Source organism: Pipistrellus kuhlii, unplaced genomic scaffold (genome assembly GCF_014108245.1).
Source record: "Pipistrellus kuhlii isolate mPipKuh1 unplaced genomic scaffold, mPipKuh1.p scaffold_m20_p_5, whole genome shotgun sequence".
NCBI classification, from domain to species: Eukaryota; Metazoa; Chordata; class Mammalia; order Chiroptera; family Vespertilionidae; genus Pipistrellus; species Pipistrellus kuhlii.
The window spans coordinates 68,590,895-68,611,694 of NW_023425551.1; the positions used below are offsets into that span (position 1 = coordinate 68,590,895).

The 20,800-nt window shown below is 37.2% G+C and overlaps 1 protein-coding gene across 1 annotated transcript; it reads left to right on the forward strand.

The window, feature by feature from the left end:
• Window positions 1-14,590: 14,590 nt before the first annotated feature.
• Window positions 14,591-20,242, forward strand: LOC118706108 (beta-defensin 110-like). The gene is made up of 3 exons (XM_036415300.2): window positions 14,591-14,648; window positions 15,828-15,932; window positions 20,052-20,242. Exons 1-3 carry the CDS (start codon window positions 14,591-14,593, stop codon window positions 20,216-20,218), a joined length of 330 nt encoding a protein of 109 aa, XP_036271193.1. The 3' UTR covers window positions 20,219-20,242.
• The last annotated feature ends 558 nt before the right edge of the window (window positions 20,243-20,800 follow it).

Genomic DNA, 20,800 nt, shown 5'->3' on the forward strand with positions numbered 1-20,800 from the left:
TAAAAATGAGATGGAGAAAATAATCTATAGGTTTATTTAAATTATCCTTACAGAAGAAAATTTGAACTCATAAAATAAAAAACATTGCAAGTTATAATGTACTTCTAATGATTGGACACCTATTTTATCACAAATAGATTATATTTTCTTGAACCTTAGAAGCACACATTATTTTTCTTGTTTTTCAGGTAAAGAAATTGAAGTAAAAAAAGTGATTATAATATCATAGTTTAGTAAAGAATTTAGCAAGGACTCAACTTTAAATCTAAAGGTCTACAGTAGTGGGGTTAATTGTATATATAGTGATATCTGTAAAAATAAGATATATTATTATCCATCTATAATAACATACAATTCTAGGGAAATTAGAGGAAGGATGGAAAATTCTTGGGTGCTAATGTTTCCCTTGGTTCCTTCTCTTTCTTTCTATTCACCCCCCATTTCTCCCATATTCAACAACACATAAATGAGATATAACATCATAACATTCTTAGATATTTATATTTGAATTTTAAAAGAGGAAAATAATTTTCTTAATGCTCTTACCAATATTTAGTTATTATTTACATATGGATATAAGAGCATGAACTACTTGACTCCTCATTTCTAAATAAGATTTCTAAACAACTTCAGAATATTTTTTGTGACACTATAAATGATTTTAATGACAATCCAAGATATTCTTTAACACCCAGAAAATCCAAGGGAGGCAAAGATATGCAGTGTGTTAAAAATACAGTGGTAGACAAAAGTAGGTTTCCAGTTGTAATACAAATAAATACTACAATAACTAATAAATAATAATACAAAAATAAACTGTGTTTTGTGTACTCAAAGTAAACCTACTTTTGCCCATCCCTCTATGGTAGCCAGTGTGGAAGAGAGAAAGGATGGAAGGAGAGTGTAGATTGATGTTTTGTCCTCTCAAATTACTCAATTTTAATTCAGGGTGAAGACTTGGGTCAGCTGCTCATTAATCCAATCTGGCTTTTGCTTCACTATTATTAACGCCTTTATTCAGATGTTATTCTAATGAGTTTCTATATTAAAAGAAGCAAATTGATGCAGGCAAAACATATTGTTAGTAAATCTCCAGTTTGGCAACACGTTAATGATAAATCTGGCATTCTCAGTGTCAAAAACTCTATCTGCATCTGTTAACAATGAAATCAAGATAAAATGAGCGAAATGAAAACAAATGGAGGCGGGGTGGGGGAGGAAGGGCTATAAAATATTTGAAATGCGCTATAGATTCTTTGTCCCTAAAGACTCGCTTAGGTTTCGTCAAATTGATCAATATATGTAATATATGAATATATTGATTTAACATATATGAATACATATGTATATATACACATATACCCATATATGATATAATATATATCTACATATATATATATATCCAAATCATATATAAAAGGCTAAGTATTTTCCTGAATTATAGATATTGTTTGTATACATATACATATATATATTACATCATATATAAAAGAGTATTACAACTCACAATTTGAAGTTTTATTATCTTTAATCTTAAATTCAAATAAAACATTCAGTTGCATAGAATTACAGAATTGCAGTACCTCGACTTTGCTTTCTTCATTTATGTATGACTGCCGATTTAGGTCTGATCCCTGTAAACCGGTAGTAGGACATCCTTCAAGGGGTCCCAGGCTGAGTACATCCCCTTATAGTCCCCAGCCCCGTGCATGAATTTCATGCACCGGGCCACTAGTTAGTTTATAAAGCTAACAAGTAGCAGATCCAGGATTGAATTTAAGCAGTCCGCTGAAGTAGCCTGTTTTCATTACTTGCTGTAATACAGCACTGAGGAATTCCCTCCTCTTTTATATTGAATAATTTTGATTGTTAAAGACCCACTATTTGTTTTATATGTTCTATAAATTTTATGCAGAGTAAATTCCCATGGATCTGTCTCATAAAGACAGATTCCCTCATCATATGCATATTCTTTGTTGATCACTAGAGGGCGACAATCATGTTTTCAGGGTGGCTTAGTTCCAACTAGAAATGCTGACTCCTTCAAAATAAAGTCAGACAACTACTTTCAGTTCTGAAAGGAAAATATAAAACCAACTTAATTAGCCATGAATTCAACAAGTATTTTTATGTGCTAAAGTCAGAAGTACTCCACATAAGTTTACATTTGAGGAGAGCTATGCATGTATAATACTAACAAGTAAGTCGTGTGGACAATAAAATTTATAAGTTTAAAAGAAGAAAATATTGTGAGTCAAAGAATTAATATTGAATGCTTATAGCTTTTAAAAATTGCAAAGTTTTTTTGTTTTTACTTGCTTGATTCTCACACCCTCATGTGGGAAACAGAATCCTCTCCATCTCACAGATGAGGAACTTGACATTTGGAAGTGAGTAGTCAGTCTTTGGTTTGCTGTTAGAATTGGTGAAAATTTAACTGGCATTTTCAAACCTTCTTTCACATTATTTTTCTTCTTACACAGGAAGTTAAAGTGTAACTGATATCACAGTGGCTTTTGGGGTAATTTTTCTTTTCTCCACTTCTTTCTATCTGATTAGATATAGTTGCTGTGTTTTGTTGTTTGCAGAGTTAAAGCCTAAAGTGGCTGAATAGATCAAGCATTGTATGGGTGTTTTTAATTTCATTTAAGAAAAAAGCAACAACACAAAAACTTGAGTTCTGTGCCACAGACGTTGTTTGCCAAGTATCAACAAGGAGAGAATTTTTATGGACGAATTATAGAACCCTGAAAATAAGACTTTATAATGGAAATGCTGATACAACCGTAACTATAGTATTGCAATTGCATCACTATAAGAAAATTGGTTTAGATAATATACCCTTCTGCAATGAATGCTATTCTAAATGATTGTGCATCTCCATAAATCTAAGCTAACTCAGTACTTCAAAATTACTAAGATTTAAGTTTAGTACCAATAAGCAATAAACTTATGGCTACTGCTATAATAACTGTTGGTCGCTACACCCTTATTTCACAGCAGGTGGTCTGCTCCATGCTGGTTGCAGGCTGAATAAAATCAGACAACCCTTTGAAACTAATTCCTGAAGTTGATAGAAGACTCCAGAGCCATTTCAAGTGGTGAAATAGTGTTATATTTTGTGCACTTTTTTTTTTTTTTGTAAATTAAATGCTCTGAGACACTTGACCTTCCTAACAAATGAAGGGCAAAGCTTTGCTCTCATATCCTATCACAATTAGATGTCTCTATAGATATTTAATATTGTCTTGAACAGATTGTTTTTAGTTCATAAGCCATTTTTAACACAATGCCCCTATTAAAAAGAGGAAATCATTTATTTGTCGTTGAATGGATTTCTTTGATACAAAAAACAGAGAGGAGACATTAGTGCAACCAAGTTTGACTCTGGACAAACAATCCAGGAAATCTTCCTCCCTTATTTCTAATCTCTTCATAAGACAATCATGTACTTTGTTGAAAATACATTTGCAGGTCTCACAACTTAGAATGTCCAGTTTTAAATAATGAAGTAGACATGTTATAAAGCCTTCCTGTCCAGTTTCTTAAACATGGAAAAAAGAAATAGTTGCATGCAATCACTGATGGGAAGTAATCCTCCTGGTTTTAGGATCAGGGTTTATTTTGTCTTGGATATCAATGAAGTGTTCTGAATTACTATACAATTTTTAAACAAATATTTCTTAACATCAGAGTTATGTGACTTAAAGTTTGGCCTAGGTTTGTAAAATTTAAAGCTCAAGAATATATATATCTCACTTAGAACAGAGCCTTACATAAAATAGTCACTAATAGAGCCTTTTCTCTTTTTCTTACTTTGAAGAAACTATAGTTCATTTAAAGGAGAAACTGATTAAATGTAAAAGAAAGAGAGGAGATGATTTGTGCAAAATCTGATAGCAATTATTTAAAGTATAAAGAACATAGGTTAAATACTAAATGATGAATAGTGTTAAATAAAAAATAAAAATAAATAACTTAAACACCATGGATTCCCATGACACAATAAATACAGTGTGAAATGGTTTTATAAAAATCATAGTAAAAAAAAATATTCTCTTTAGCTAGGGTTTTTCACTTCAAATGCAAACTATTATATATTTTAATCAATTTGAATATAAATATGTCATATAAATAATATGATATCTACATTGATAAACAGGAAAACATTTTTATTTTTAAAAATTTGTTGCTCATGCCCTAACCGGTTTGGCTTAGTAGGTAGAGTGTAGGCCTATGGACTCAAGGGTCCCACGTTTGATTCTGGTCAAGGGCATGTACCTTGGTTGCAGGCACATCCCCAGTAGGGGATGTGCAGGAGTCAGTTGATGGATGTTTCTCTCTCATCAATGTTTCTAACTCTCTCTCCCTCTTCCTTCCTCTCTGTAAAAAATTAATATATATATAAATTTTATATATATATATATGTTAAATTATTGCTAATGCAATAAAGTAGGGTCTAAAATGTGAAAAGTTATAAAATTTTGGGCTGCATGTAGTTACAAAACAGTTGCAGAAAGTTTTCCAACTGCTGAGATTTGACAGTTTATTGATTTGCTTTTATTGTCTTATGAAGTCACACATTTACTCACATTGCACTGAGATATAACAAACACATTTTCTTTATTTTTCTCATTATGAATCTGTGCCATTCTGTGAGATAATGGGAAATTCCATTCCCAAACAATCCATTTATTTAACTCAGACGCACACAGTAATTTAGGGTGGCCTTTCAGTAAATGCTTAGTCTTTCAAAGTAGCACTCACTCATTTCCCTTGCTCAGCTCCACGATCACATATGAATGCATAACGAAGGGGATTTATGTGCCCATATGTCAGAGAAAGAGTGGCCTTGAAATTAACAGTTCTATTCTCATCCCCTGGTCTCAATTGGAATGTCCTATGTGCACTTTATCCTGGATTTTGCATCTTAATTTTTCTACTGTTGAAGTTATAGCTCATTCTTTCTCAGCTAAATTTGGACCCAGTGGCTTTTGCCATTTTCAAGGATTAACCTCAGGTCTCCCTGGCATTGTAGATCCAGTCTGAGGTAAAACTGCAACTTCCACTTATCTCAGCTCTGGAAGTCCTCGAATTCAAGATACTAGTAAATGTGCTTCTGTTATCAGTGGGAGAAGTCTTCATCTCCTCTGGTTGCTAGTGGGAGCAGGCTTCCTGCAACATCCCAAGAAAAAGTTGTTGTTGTTTCTGAAACTTGCAGAGGAGAATGAGCAATTTTTATTTGCATGGAATTGAAATCCCTGCATTTCCAAGGTCCTGAAGTAGGAATTTTTAGGGATGAAATAGGCAGGTTTAGGAATTTTTTAGAGTTGGGGGTCTATGAAGAAAACACACAGGGTTACAGAGCTGGGAGAAGTTACATTTCCATAACACAAGGCAGCCAGGTGCAGTTACATTTCCATAAGCCAAAAGGTCTATATTTTCAAAATAAAGAAGGAAGAAGAAAGCCCAGAGGGAATAGAAGAACAATGAGGGAGGGGGGCCTCACAGTCTGCAGTGATATTTAATCTTTGAGCTCAGGAGTTGCTATAGTGACCAAATCAAAGAGAATGTTGTCCAATTAGAGGGGATATCAGGACTCAGGAACTGCAACCTTTATAAACCAGGGAACTCGGAACTTGGTGGGACTCTTTTTCCTTCCCCAAACGGAGTCTGTGCTGTAAGATTCTTTCTTGATCCCCATGTGGGAGTCTATACTTGTTCCTCAATAAATTCCAACATTTGCTATACCATCTTTCATCCATGGATTCATTCTTCAACTCTGATGAACAAAGAACCTGAGGAACCGTCCTGCCCAGGGGAACACTGCATATTCCAGACCAAAAACCCCGTATCAATCCCATTTTCCTTTGCTCCACTAAGGAAGAAGTTCCATTTTGCCTTTAACAGGGCTAAGATCAGAGCCAGTGTCCAGTTTTTGTTCCATGTTAGGGCATAGTCCAATCCAGTATCAGTTTACACATTAGTTTGTATTCCCAGCTGGAGTCCATCAGTCCATTCTGTATGAGGTCCGCATGGCTATGGGCTACACAGGTGTATCCAAGAGCGCCAAAAGCCAGGAAAGTGAACTCTTTCATGTCTCCTCCAGTTTTCACGGGCTTGTGGCGGCCCTGCCTACTCTGGCCAATGATCTCTGTTTCCAATTTTGACTGACAAATACCTTCCCTTGTTACCCCCAACTTCATTGTACATGCTTTTATCTCCCCATTTGTTGGACCCCCCTGCCCCCAAATATCTATAAAGAATGGGCGGTGGTTCCCTGGGGAGTGTGAAATTTCAGCTCCCTGGTGAAGCTGCCCAAATGACATGCCTATAATGTCTGGCTTCCCCCACTTTCCCCCTTACTTCTTTCCTATTATTGTTAACTAGCAAATTACAAGGATATCTGGCCTATCAGGACCACCTTTTCTGGCGACATTGCAGTCTCTCAGCTAACTTCAGTGTGTCCCTCCCTACACTTCCAAGTGCATATGGAAAATTCTGAGACTGACATGGAAGCTGAGTGAAGAAATCTATGTCACTTTCTTCCTTTGCCTAACCAGTGCATGTGGCCATTTTCTTGCTCTGATTATAATTGTCCACAGGTTGGTACAAGAATAGAAAAGGGAAACAAAGTTTTGCCATCCTGTAGCTGCCCTTTTGGGATACGATGTTAAGCTATTTATTAAGCAACAATACTCAGAAAGAACCCTTGATCCTCTTCTTTCTCCTGCCCAAGAGGTTTAGGAAGAAACGGTGCTTTAGGAAGGGATTGTTAGCTTAATCACCTTAATAATTTTGACACTAGCATTACTCTGGAAGACTCCAATCCTGTTAGCTAGATACACCTTGTTATACATTGTTTCTGAGTCATTAGCAAGAATTTTCCTGCTATGCCTCCTACTTCTTCAACTACCTGTAAATTGCCCATTCTCTCTTCTGAAATCTAATATCCCACCCCCTCCCTTTCTTGTTTGTTCAAAATGTCTTATATGCCCAGTGTTGCCTCATTGTCTTTGGAATTTCCATAACTATGTGAATTTTCTTGCACAGCATTAAAACTGATTTTTTTTTTTGTTAATTTGGTTATTAGCTCAGCTAGAAGAACTTAGTGCATAGGAGGAAAAATATGAATATTTTTTAGCCTCTAAAATTGCCTCACTGGAATTTCTTCCTTAAGTATTAAAGTGGAAGTAAAAACACTTTGCTACTGATTAACTCATCAATCCATCTTGCCTATGTCCTCTCTTCCTATGCTGGAAGCTCTAAAGATAAGTTCAAGAGACAGAGAGATCTCCACTAATTCATTCTCTCTCTCTCTCTCTCTCTCTCTCTCTCTCTCTCTCTCTCTCTCTCTCTCTCTCTCTCTTCCTCTCTTGTTATAATTTCTTTTTATATTTTTCTGAAGCCAGAGGAGATTGGATTGTCTATTTTTACTCTTTTCTGGATGGGATCCATCTGTATATCATAATCTTCTCCCTCCTTATGTGGAAGACACTGTACCAGCTAATGGCAAACACCAGATAATACTGGTGAAGTTAGACCTCTGTTCTTGAGTTTGGCTAAGAAAGAATTCAGATTCAAGAACTCAAATACAAGTGAAAGTTTATTTAGCAAGTCATAAAGGTAGAAGAAGTGAATCATATATATATATATATATATATATATATATATATATATATATATATATATATATTATTGATTTTGTACAGAGAGGAAGGGAAAGAGATAGAGAGTTAGAAACATCGATGAGAGAGAGTCATCGATCAACTGCCTCTTGCACACCCCCTACTGGGGATGTGCCCGCAACCAAGGTACATGCCCTCAACCAGAATCGAACCCGGGACCCCTCAGTCCCCAAGCCGACGCTCTATTCATTGAGCCAAACTGGTCCCGGCGAAGAAGTGAATCTTAAAGGAAGTGAGCCAGCTGGGATGTGTGGACTCAGGAAACAAGTTACAGATGGTAAAGAAGGGTCCTTTGGGCTTAGGAGAAAGAAAGCAAAGGTGCACGGCTTCAGGGAAGGAAGGGAGAAGGCATAGACATGAGAGAAAGAGAAAGCTGGGTCTTCATCTTAAGAGGTTTTATATGTCCAAAGGCAGGGATTTTAGGGGAGTTCTCAGGGAAAGAAACAAATAGAATAGTAATCAGCTTTCCAGTTGTGTCTTTTCAGGGTTGTGGTCTTTATTGATTAGTTGATGCTCAGGTAGGGGGTTGAAAGGTTCAAGCCCACCCAGCTGGGGTGGCTGAGTGTTTGAGCTTCAATCAGTGAACCAGGAAGGAGGTCACAGTTTGATTCCCAGTCAGGGTACATACCTGGGTTTCAGGCTCAATCCCCAGTGCGGGTTGTGCAGGAGGCAGCCAATTAATGATTCTCATTATTGACATTTCTATCTTTCTACTCCTCTTTCGTCCTTTCCCTCTAAAATCAATAAAAACATATTTAGAAAAAGAAAAAATTAATTTATTTAAAGAAAAGGGAATGGTAGATGGGGATATCTAAAGGGAAGTGCTACACGGCACAGAGCTAAGGCATATTAGGTCAATGAGGGCAGCCACTTGGAGCTGGAGTTTCATCCTTATATGCAGCCACTGGCTTTTGTTATCAATGGTTTTTAGGGACTTGGCTGGTAGGTTTGGACAGTGGAGCTGGGTCAACAGGAATGTGGATATGAAGTCAGGTTCTTCCTGGCAGTTTTAGTTCCTTATATGTTTTTATTTCCTTCCCGACAAGTCTTCCTGGCCTTTGTTCTTCCGTGGCAGAAGCTTATAAAATGGCAGCTAAAAATTATATTGTCTTGTAAATCCTAACAGCAGTCACTGGTCATTTTATCTGCTCCTAAAATCAGCCATGTTATGGCTTTCTTGTTGTTGTTTTGGTATTTCTATTGGCCTGAAGCTGGAACATAACTGAGGTCTAGATGTTATCTATAGTTGGACCAAAACTCTGTCTCTGTGGTCAACAGAGGCTTTGTTCCTAAAATTATTTGATGCTTATCAGAACCTCATTATCCTGGGCTTAACGCTTAAGTGATCAGTTGTGTAAGGGCTTGTACAGGAGTCAAATGAAATTATTCTCCAGACCTCTTGTTCCTCCTAGAAGAGGTCTATCACATGACTAGTGACATACCAGGGGAGGAAAGGTCAGGGGAAGATCTAAACTACTTGATCAGCAATATGAAAGGTCAAAGGCCAGTGATATGCTAAGGGAGGAAAGATCATCCTGGGAACAAATTCCCACCATATAATACTTGTTTTTCCAGTTTTGCTCATTGCTAGGCAGCCTGGTGACTTTCTGAGGATGGCCTATCATTTCTACTCTACCCATGTCTATCTAACTTCCTACTATTTCATACCCATTCTCACATATTATAATGGTAAGCTGATTACAAGAATATAAATATGGCTTATTGTTAAGGAGATATATTCTTTCCTTCTTTATTTTCATCTTCTCATCTTTAACTTCTTGCAGCATCTAAGTCCCCAGTGCTTATATTACACTAGTAGACATGGATCTGATAATAATAATTGTTCAAATATTGAAATATTTTTATACTTGTTGGCAAATGACCACTTCTTTCCAACTGTCCTCACTGTCACTGGGGCTACTGTCATCCTTCTCCTGGGACATTCAGCCTTTCTCAGGCTCTATACTAATAAAAGCCGAAGTGGCCCTCATGCCCTCGCACCCTCACACAACACCCTCACGCCATCATAAGATGGCCGCCCCGTATCATCACAAGATGGCCACTACAAAATGGATTCTGCTTCTCTTGTCCTTTCCTCAGTCACCTTAAAACCTACATTTTAAGGGTTATAGAATCATAAATTGCAAAGGACCTGTATCCCTGAATAAAATGTTGGAAGAGAGCCCTGTTTTTGTGTGTGTGTGTGTGTTGGTCTTTGCCTATCAGTAACCAGTGTTGTGGCTGGCCCAGCCCTGTGGTTCTTATGATTGCAAAGTGCTCTTTATTTTATTTTTTTTTTAATTTTATGTATAGATTGATTGATTTAGCAATAACCATCAGGAAACTTTGGGGGGGGGGTAGAGATTTGTTACTTTTATACATCCTGGAAATTACAGAACACTGGAGCCACACAGTGAGAGATTGGGGGGTTGGGAGAGAGAGAGAGAAAGAGAAAGACAGAGAAAGAGAGAGAGAGAAGCTTGGTGTTCTCCTTTTATTGGGGTTAAGGATAGGAGCCCAGTATTTCATGGGCTCACTCCTTATTGATAAATTTAAACATATGGGTGGGAATTTAAAGTGTGAGAAGAGGAAAAATGCCAGGGTGTTAGTTATTAAAATCAACCAAAACCTCTAAAAAAAAAAAAAAAAAAAGAGAGCCTCATTGTGGGGAGTAGGCCTGGCTCTTTAATGTGTGGCTGGCAATGTGTTTATTCAAGAGCCATCTTTGAAGTGGATGCCTCAGCAAACAAGCCAACAGTCAGGGCTTTACAACCTTACAAATCAGTGTTATCCATTTTGACATTAGAGAGACAAGAATATATTTCTATCAAGTTGAAGGCATTATTCATATCTGGGTAACTTTGTAACAGCATTTCGCATAACCTAAATAATACATCTCCCTGAATCTAAGTTTCTCCTCTTTTTTAATGGAGATAGCAATACCCATTTAGCAAGGTTGTTATGAGAAAAGGACCACATGGGACATGTTTAATATAACACTCAGCATAGTGATGTACAATGTTAATTTCCTTTTTAATTTAGGAAGTTTTGAGCATTGAAGAGGCATTAAACGCTACTTCCTAGCTGACTCCTCCACTCTCAGAGAGGACATTGAGATGCATAAAAGACTATTACAGATTTTGGAAAACAGTTTTGTGTTCTGGGGACCACAGTATTTCAGTAGGATTGTAAACATAAAGTTCTGTCATATTATAATTTGCACCAAGGCTTTTTATTAATTCCCTGAAAGCACAATTAAGTTTATTAATTCCCTGAAAAAAAGAAAAAAAAAAAGCTTTCATGAGCAGCTTCCTTTTACAAGTACAAAGATGCCATTTCCTTAACCTCAAGTGACAGAGTTAAAGGAAAGAGTAAGAAGGTGGCCATTCTATAGCTCTTTTGCTTCTAACCTGGACATTCTGGTGTATTACACTGGTGTATGGCTCCACTCCCATATGCTTTTGCAAATTAATTTTTTAGAGAGAAATGAATTGATTTTACTAATTTTAGAGAGAAAAGAATAGAGAATAGAGAGATAGAAACTTCAATGATGAGAGAGAATCATTGATCAGCTGCCTCTTGCACACCCCCTTCTGGGGATCAAGCCTGCAACATGAGCATGTGCCCTGATTGAAATAAAACTGGTGACTTCTTGGTTCATGGGTTGACGCTTAACCACTGAGCTACACCGGGTGGGCTTATATGCTTCTGTGACCATGAGCTGAAATAAGTCATTACAGTAACTAAGGAACAAGAAGAGTTCTCATAAAAATATTATCTGCACACACAAAAGCTTCAACATTGTTCCAGGCCTTATTCTACAGCCAAATTCTTTTCACTCATACCATAAATATTTGTGAATCTGGAATCTGTAAGTCAAGAAATGTTTAATAACCATGAGTTTTAAGTCAATTCTCATATTTTGTGTTATTCTCCATGCCCTTGTGACCTGATTGCTTTGATGTTATTTTCTTTTTCTTTTTGTCTCAAAGACATAACTTTTATTATTCTCACTATGTTATAAAGTTTTATCAATAATCTAATGACTACCACTACTTAGAATGCCAGTGGAACATAGAGTAGGATCAAAGGGAATGCAGCATTTTAATGAAACTGTTTATTTTTAAATACAATAGCTATGTGGTTGGATTGAAATGTTACAAGATGTTCAGGAAGAACTTTTTATATTCTATTAATTCTGTTATTGCGCTTCATATTACAGAGTGTTCTTGGATCTTCAGCCTTAGTGATTTCACTTTGTGATCAGCCTGAACATAGTTTCCAACTTGGAGATCACACAAAAGCATTATCACTTCAAAGTTGCCTAAATTATACCTCTTCCTGCTACATCAAACTGGACAAAGTTTCCTTCACCTTAAACCTATTTTTCATTTGGTTGTTTTTCCTTTCATTATCTCACTGCTGCAAAACCTCCCATTGTTTTCTCTAAATTACCGTATCTGTACTAGACTTTATTTAAGGAGAGTTCTTTCTTCCCATCTGCAGGTTCTGTGAGGTTAATAGAAGCCATGGATATCTTCCCATTTGAAATACACACATCCCATTCTTTATTGCACATGTGTCAAACACAAGGCCCACGGGCCAAATCCGTCCCGCCAGGCCTTGCAATGTGGCCCGCACCGCGCTGTCATCACTGCACTCCGCTGCGTTTCCATCACAATGACAGTTTATGACTGTTCAGTAAACCATTCGGCCCGCGATTTAGGCTGGATTTTAGATTTTGGCCCCTTCTCTGATTGAGTTCGACACCCCTACTTTATTGTCTATTCCTTGAAAAAAAAATGCATCTCCATTCAAATCTCAAAAGCTAGGTTGATGTACTTTTTCACCTTTTTATGCCTATAAGAAGTATAGATCATATATATATATATATATATATATATATATATATATCCTGCAGAATGTGTTTATCATGTTGGACAACCAGAGCAAATAATCAAGATGATGCTTACTTGTTCAAAAAAGAGAATGATTCCCTTGTTCTCCATGAGCCCTGGGTCAAAAGTAATCTAAGTGACTTGGCAATAATGTTTTATGTTGTCATGGTTTTATTTTTCCCCTTCAGATTTAATAAAGAGAATATCCAAAATACAGTTCTAATTGGCTTCAGTCTTAGGAGGAAGATAATTGTATTTCAATTTTGTCATATCTTTGGGAAAGAATAGAATAGATGCTGAAGTCGGTTTGGCTCAGTGGTAGAGCGTCGGTCTGCGGACTGAAGGGTCCCGGGTTCGATTCCGATCAAGGGCATGTACATTGGTTGCGGGCACATCCCCGGTAGGGTGTGTGCAAGAGGCAGCTGGTTGATGTTTCTCTCTCATCGATGTTTCTAGCTCTCTATCCCTCTCTCCTCCTCTGAAAAAATCAATAAAATATATATTTAAAAAATCAATAAAAATATATTTAAAAAAAAGAATAGAATAGAAAATCAAACAGAAATTCTCATAACAGAATTCCTATTCACTTTCAGTTAAATTCCAGTATCTATTAACTTTCAGTTAAATTTTGATAAAGTTTTTAATAGAACTTGAAATTTAATTCTAGTTACTCAACTAATACTTTCAGTCTCCTCGCCCCCCCCCCCCAGTACTTAATACTTATTTTTATCCACAACAATCAGATATCCTATCTTCACAATTTACTACAGGATTGAGAGCTGCAATAGGTACATGGTAGTGTTTGATTAATTTCTGTTGAATTAATCTTACATGGAGATTGAGCTAAAATGGTTTTACATATGTCAGATGATGGTAAAATTCTGTCATGTTCTAAGCTCTAAATAGAAGGTTTTAAATTATTTAATTAACATTTTATAGAGTGTAGAAATTAGTTGTAGAAAGAAATAATACTTGGACACATCCCTTCATTGGTTTGTTCAGGAAGCCTTGCCAAGATTTTGAATATTGATACATGTTGTCATGGCCAACACCTCTGTTGCTGTAGAATAAGGATGATTAATGTTCACCGGCATTCTTTTATATCCAGATGCTTAGTGCTTTCTTTGGCCTTAGACCACTTGGCCATCCTGACTTCAATGCCTTCTTTGGGCATAGTAAGAGAGAATCAATGGACTGTTGTTCCTAACATCTACTCATTTGGTTTGGAGAACAATTTCAGTTGCTTTTCTCCAATATCTACTTTCATGGACTTTGGAAAACTTGCAAATGGGGTAAAAAAACAAGTCCAAACTACATAGAAAAGAAGAGAAATGCAATCTGATGTTATAACATAGGATATTTGCACATTGACATTTATGATTCCTACTTGAGTGACTAGACCCTTCTTCAGGTACAAATAAACTATATAAGGTAATTTTCAAACACATCAGTATGCAGTCATTTTTTTTCATATACGTTTTAAATAAAAGTGATATGTATTATGAAATCACTTAACCACTCTGAATCTTAATAGTTTGTGAGTAAAATTAAATATTCTCAATGGCAATTTCAGTCTAAATTTCCATTTTGGATTTCTCATTACATTAAGATTCATTTTTCACATTAGACACATTAAAATATTAAATCTGATTATTTAAACACATTTCTCCTGACTATTATGCGAATTGCTACAAAATTATGTTTATACCCATAATATTGTAACTGTTAAAGTTCTTTAGAGATACTGATTGCAAGAAGAGTTAGCAGGCGATATTTTTCTAGGACAATATATCAGCTTTTTCTAGACACCATCTCTTCCAACAGGGCACTATTCAACGAAGCAAGAAATGTTCTTACTTTTACTAAGCCTCAGTAATCAAGACTGCAAAAAAAAAAAAAAAGAAGTCTATAAATGAAATTACTATTTTTCTTCCTTATTTTAACAACAACTGAATGAATACAGAAGGTCTGTGGACTTTTTTTTCTCCTCAGAAATCATTAATAATGAAGATTCTTCTCTTTTCTTTTATTTTATTCTTCTTTGGTGTCTTCATGCTATCAGGTAATATGAATATTATTGCCAGTGGGGTCAGCACTAAAGGGGGGAAGAGGGTTGGAATTTTTAAAGTGAGTATTATTAACATTATACAAACATTGTATTAATACCATCAGCAAGACCACATTATATTTATATATATATCCCCTAGATGGATAAAATACTTGAATACATTTTCAGGGGTAATACACTAATAAAACCTATAATTAACTTTGATTGCTTAAGATTATACACACACACACACACACACACACACACACACACATATATATATATATATATATATATATATATATATATATATATGTTATTGGAATAGTGCTACAGTGGTATACTCTATCTCAGAAATGTGTGTTTATTCAATATTCAAATTCTTCCTATTTAATATACTAATAATCTTTTAAATGGATGTGGAATAAATTTATGCTTGGATAAAGTTGATGACAGAGGGTAAGTGAGGTTAAATGGCTTGCTAAAAGTAAAAATTTTATTACATTCATAACTAAGACTAGCCATGCATCTACTCACTTTCAGTTAAATTCTTCTTTTTCTTGCTACTTTCCCTGAATCACCACGATAACTTCATTACTGAGTTCAAAGGAGATTAGCATAAAATAAATGTATTGTATCCCATTCTTTCACTTCTACTCTTCTCTAATAATATTCAAACCTAAATAGCTTTTAGCTGACAATTTCTCACCAAAAGGGGACATGTGAATGAACTTCAATTAATAATATAACTTTTGTAACTCAAGGAGTTGGAATTAAGTTAAATAAGTAATTTTTCCCTCATCATCTTCATACAAATTAATTGTAACATGCTCATTAAAATGTCATCTATTTCTAGAGATTTTCTGATACATTATGTAGATTTACCTAGATTTCAATATGAGATGATGCTTTTTTTTTCTTAATCGTGACTTTAATAGCTAGCATCTATTCTGCGTTTTGCCCACATTAATTCATTATTCTTTACTTACAAAAGCAGTGTGAGCTCATCTTATTAATAGCCAAGATGTTCATTTACATATCCAACCCAACTTTAAAGAAATATATGCTATATATGTATTATTTTCTAAAACCTCTTACAGTTAATAGGATCATGAAATAAAGATAAATAAATTAGTGTCCTTATTTCAAAAACATTTTTTCTTATACCTTCGAAGTAAACTTTTTCTTTTGCAGTGGGCTCTGGCCAACCTGATAATGATTCTTTGCCAGAAGCAGTACCATGTAGAAGGAAGTTTGAGAAGGCATACTCATTATTTGAAAAGGCACAAACTCATGCAGGTAAAATAAACACAGGTAAAATAAAACAAGTATAATTCTGTCTTACACATTTAATTATTAACTGTCAAATGCAATGAAGGAAATATTCTAAATATGTTCTTTGTCCAAGTCCCAAGGTATTTAGGTCTTGTTTTTCATCTTCCAGTTTTATGAAGGCAGATTTTATGTTCAAAATGAGAAAGGAGCTTTATTTTAAAGTAATAGAGTCTTACTTTTTTTTTTTTTTATGAAACACTGTCTAGATAAATGTCCTTCCTATTTCAGAGGCAATGTTCTCCAATCATTGCTCCCAACATTGTTTTTGTTTGTTTGGTTGGTTTTTAATGTTGCTAGTGCCATTATGCTTAGGATTCAGACTGCTATCTCAGTTTTTCTTTTGTCAGTCTCCACTGTCCATTGTCCATAATCTTGATATTTTTGGAAACATAAAAATATATACTATATAATAAAATGCCAGCCACCAAAAGTGCAATGATTGGAACAACCAGAGACCAGAACCACCACGGTCCCTTGCCAAGATGGCCCCATCCCCCCAAGCAAGCAATTAGGGGAGATCAGACAGGCAGGCAGAATAGTTAGGGTTGATCAGGCAGGCAGACCAGCAATTAGAGGTGATCAGGTAAGCAGACAGTGGTTAGGGGCAATCAGGTAGGTAGGCCAGTGGTTAGGGGCAATCAGGTAGGCAGACAGTCCCTCACAAGGCTGGCCCTGCCCCCAAGCAAGTGGTTAGGGGTAATCAGGCAGGCAGGCAAAATGGTTAGGGGTGATCATGCAGACAGACCAGTTAGGGGTGATCACGTAGGCAGGCAAGTGATTAGGGGTGATCAGATAGGCAGGCCAGCAGTTAGGGGTGATCAGGGAGGCATACAGTCCTCGCCAGCCTGGCCTCACCCCCAAGCAAGTGGTGAGGAGCAATCAGGCAGGTAGGTAGAGTGATAAGGGCTGGTCAGGTAGGCAGGACCGAAAAGGTAAGCAGATAGCCCCTTGTAGGGCTGACCCTGCCCTCCAGCAAAGAAAAAGAGAGGCCCAGGCTATTGGCAGCAACTCTGTGGCAGGTGTACAGCCAGCCAGAGATTGCCCCATAGAGGGAGGCCCAGGCCAGCCAAGCCATCACACCCCACTCCTGTTGCCTGCAGAGAAGACCACCAGTGGCAAGAGATGGGGGGGCTGTGCTGCACAGAAGGCAAGCAGTGGCAGCCATGGGGGTGGGACCAGCTGTCTGCAGCCTCGGGAAGGAAAGCCCTGATAGGCCCTGATATCAGGCCAGTCCTAGGGACTCTTCCTAAGGGCTCCAGGATTGTGAGAGGGGTGCAGGCTGGGCTGAGCGACACTCCTGAGTGCATGAATTTTCATGCACCAGGCCTCTAGTCCTAAACAATAAAATCCCAGCGACCAAATGGCCAAATGACTAGAAATGACCAGTTGACCAATTGCTATGATGCACATTGACCACCAGGGGGCAAATACTCAACGTATGAGCTGCTCCCTGATGGTCAGTGCACTACCATTGTGGGAGCACTGCTCTGATGACTAGGATGAGCAGCTGTTCCCACTGTGAACCCTGAGCCATGGGTGGGCTGCAATTGTTGCCTCCTCACCCCAGGTTCCTCCTCCTAGCTCCCTGCCACCTCCTCTAGATGCCCACAGGCCATCCAGTGCCACCACTGGGTTCACAGTGCTGACCATGGAGGTTGGGAGGTGGATTCGTGTCCACAGCAGGACTGAGGGTTACTCCACCACCTTTCAGTGCCATTGTCCCTGGGCCTGCCCCTGGCTGGGTTCCCTGGAGAGGCAAGTGCTCTGGCTCCAAGGAAGATGCCCACCAGGGAGCAGCCACTCAGGGCAGGTCTGCAGCCGCTCAGCTGACCATGGTGAGTGGCACTCCTACAGTGGGCAGATCTCTGCAGGCCACGCCCCCACCAGTGCATGAATCCCATATACAGAAAGTAATTAAAATATCCTTATTAATTCCAAAGATGGCATAATTAAGATAACTTGAAGAGAAAGTTGAGCAACAAAAGTCTATACTGGGTGTTGGGGAATCATTTAAAAAGAAACTCTTCACTATTTTAGTCTTTATCTTAGGGGTGTCGAACTCAATCAGAGAAGGGGCCAAAATCTAAAATCCAGCCTAAATCGCGGGCCGAATGGTTTACTGAACAGTCATAAACTGTCATTGTGATGGAAACGCAGCGGAGTGCAGTGATGACAGCGCGGTGCGGGCCACATTGCAAGGCCTGGCGGGACGGATTTGGCCCGCGGGCCTTGTGTTTGACACATGTGCCAATTAAGATTTAACATACCATTTAGCAAAATGTCTTAAGTTAGCATCTTATAAACTCCTTGTGAGTGATATAAGTACATTTCTATGGGAGGGAAAAGAAAGCGTTATTTTGTGACAATGTTAAGAAAAAGACCCAGTGATGAGGCTTTAGTCAAGTTAATATACATAGGGACCATATGTTTTCTTTAGCTTTGCTTTGTTTTGCCGCTATATCCATGATAAAATGTGGTTACCCCATTGCTTGCTGTACAATAGGTACTCAACAAAGATTTATTTAATGAATCAATGAATGAATGAATAGATAGATGCAGGGATAGAGGGAAAGAGGAGAACTAAAGAAATAGTCTTGAGGATTGCACACATTTTGAGAGCAAAAAGAAAAAAAGATGAAGACAAAGATATTACATAGATATTTGATTCATATTAATGCATTAAGCTTTTAATTTATATTTTATGGTTTTTATTATAATACAAGAAAATATTTTTAAAAGAAAAGAATGGAAGAGTTTGGGGATGCTGATAGGCATTGTCAACAATGCCTCATCCACTCTGGTTCACCTTTTAAAATATGTGTAGTAGGGCCTGATTATATTGGCCCAGGATGGTAGATATGTACTTTCTAAGACAAGATATTTCATTATTACAATAAAAGCTTTAAATGTTAAAAAGTCATTTATTATATTGAACCAACACCTGCCTCTTCGTTGATCTGCATCATTTAGTTCTAGTTTTGTCCTGTGGGGATACAAGAAACAAAAAAACAAAACAAAAACCATTTCTTTAATTTCAGAACTTCTGTTAGGGACAAAAACACCTCATTTCTAAATCTCTAAGTCATTCCTTATGATTGTTGACATTACAAAACCAAAGGAATCACAATGCCAATTAAGACAGAAAAATTTTTTTTTTTTTTAAAGTTTTTGTTGCTTTGGAAACTTAAGTGTGAAAGAAGGAAAAAGCAGGGGAGGGAGGAGTAGCAGAGGCAAATTAAGAGCCTTTCTGAAATGGTCCTTCCTTCTGTTAATTTCCCATTCATTATGCTAATTTCCCAAAATATCTGTTTTTAAGCAGAACTCCTGGGGTGAGGGTGGGGTGCAGACCCAAGAAGACTGTAGATATTTGAATGAAGTAATGCAGTGGTTTTCGGTATTTTAGAGCTACTGAAGTCAGGACAGATACAATGAACAATGAAACCTTTTGGGGGATGAATGGCACAGGACCAAGTTTATGAGTAACAAAGGAGATGATGGCACTGGGCCCCCTCATTATTCAGTGGTCCCAGGGCATGAGCCAGCCAGACAGAGGGGAGCATTAATATTTATTTATTTTTAAATATATTTTATTGAGTTTTTACTGAGAGGAAGAGAGAGGGATAGAGAGTTAGAAACATGGATGAGAGAGAATCATCGATCAGCTGCCTCTAGCACACCCACTACTGGGGATGTGCCCACAACCAAGGTACATGCCCTTGACTGGAATCGAACCGGGACCTTTCAGTCACAGGTCGACTCTCTATCCACTGAGCCAAACCGGTTTCGGCAAGAGGGGGGCATAAATAAACTAAAAGCTCTACAGGTATCTCTTATTGGTTCACTACATAATCACTTGGACATGTGTAAGGGTGAGACATTCTGCTTAGGAATTGGATGCTCATTGGTTTCCTTGATTTGCTTTGGTATAGATAGGGACAGAACTATTAAAAAAAGAAAAAGTAAAAGAAAAAAAAAATTGTTTTCTTTTCTCTGTGGTCTCTGTTTTCTTGTGTGACTTCTATTAAATCTTGGCATTTTTTTTAACTTGAATTATTAATTCCATCTGTTCTTGCCTTCTTTCAGATTCAAGAAAAGTGGACCCTTTTGCCTTTAATCGTTCAGAGATATGTGTACTGCTAAGTGGTCAATGTAAAAGGCAGTGTGGTGAAAAAGAATTTAGGATGGTATATTGTGTAATACCTACAGTTTTCTGTTGCATAAGAGAATGTGAACCTTATGAGTACTATTAACTGGAGAGCCTCATTCATGAAAAAAACACACACAAAAAAACCCAAAACAAAACAAACAAAAACACAAAAACCAACATCAACTGTCTTCTCATTCCTTCATTCATTCTCTTACTTAATTTGTGGCCTAGTATTTCTGTCCATACAAGTCTCTGATGAATAAAGAATTAAATAAAACAGATTCCAGCCTAAATCACTATGAACACGTGCCTGCTTGAAAGGAAAAGTCAGAATACAGAGTGGAGCTTTGAACTCAGGAATAGATGCAGAGTGAAGAACAGTCCGTGCTAGAACTACTGTGTTAAGGGGGATTCTGGGGCCAATTCTATGTTTAGTATGCTGCTATAAAGTTCTGTGTGCAGGGTCTTACTGTGGACATAAGTTTTCAACTGCTGTGGGTAAACACCAAGAATCATTATTGCTGAATTGTATGATAACATAATGCTTAGCTTTGTAAGAAACTATCAAACTCTCTTAAAAGAGGCCATACCATTTGCATTCCTACCAGTAGTGAGTGACAGCTCCTGTTGATCCCTGTCCTCTTCATCATTTATAGTTTGTCAGTGTTCAGGTTTTGGCCCTTCT

Coding starts and splice junctions, on each gene's coding strand:
- LOC118706108 (XM_036415300.2), top strand. CDS start 14,591: ATGAAGATTCTTCTCTTTTCTTTTATTTTATTCTTCTTTGGTGTCTTC. Junction 14,649..15,827: donor TGGTGTCTTCATGCTATCAG/GTAATATGAATA, acceptor TTTCTTTTGCAG/TGGGCTCTGGCCAACCTGAT. Junction 15,933..20,051: donor AAAGGCACAAACTCATGCAG/GTAAAATAAACA, acceptor GCCTTCTTTCAG/ATTCAAGAAAAGTGGACCCT.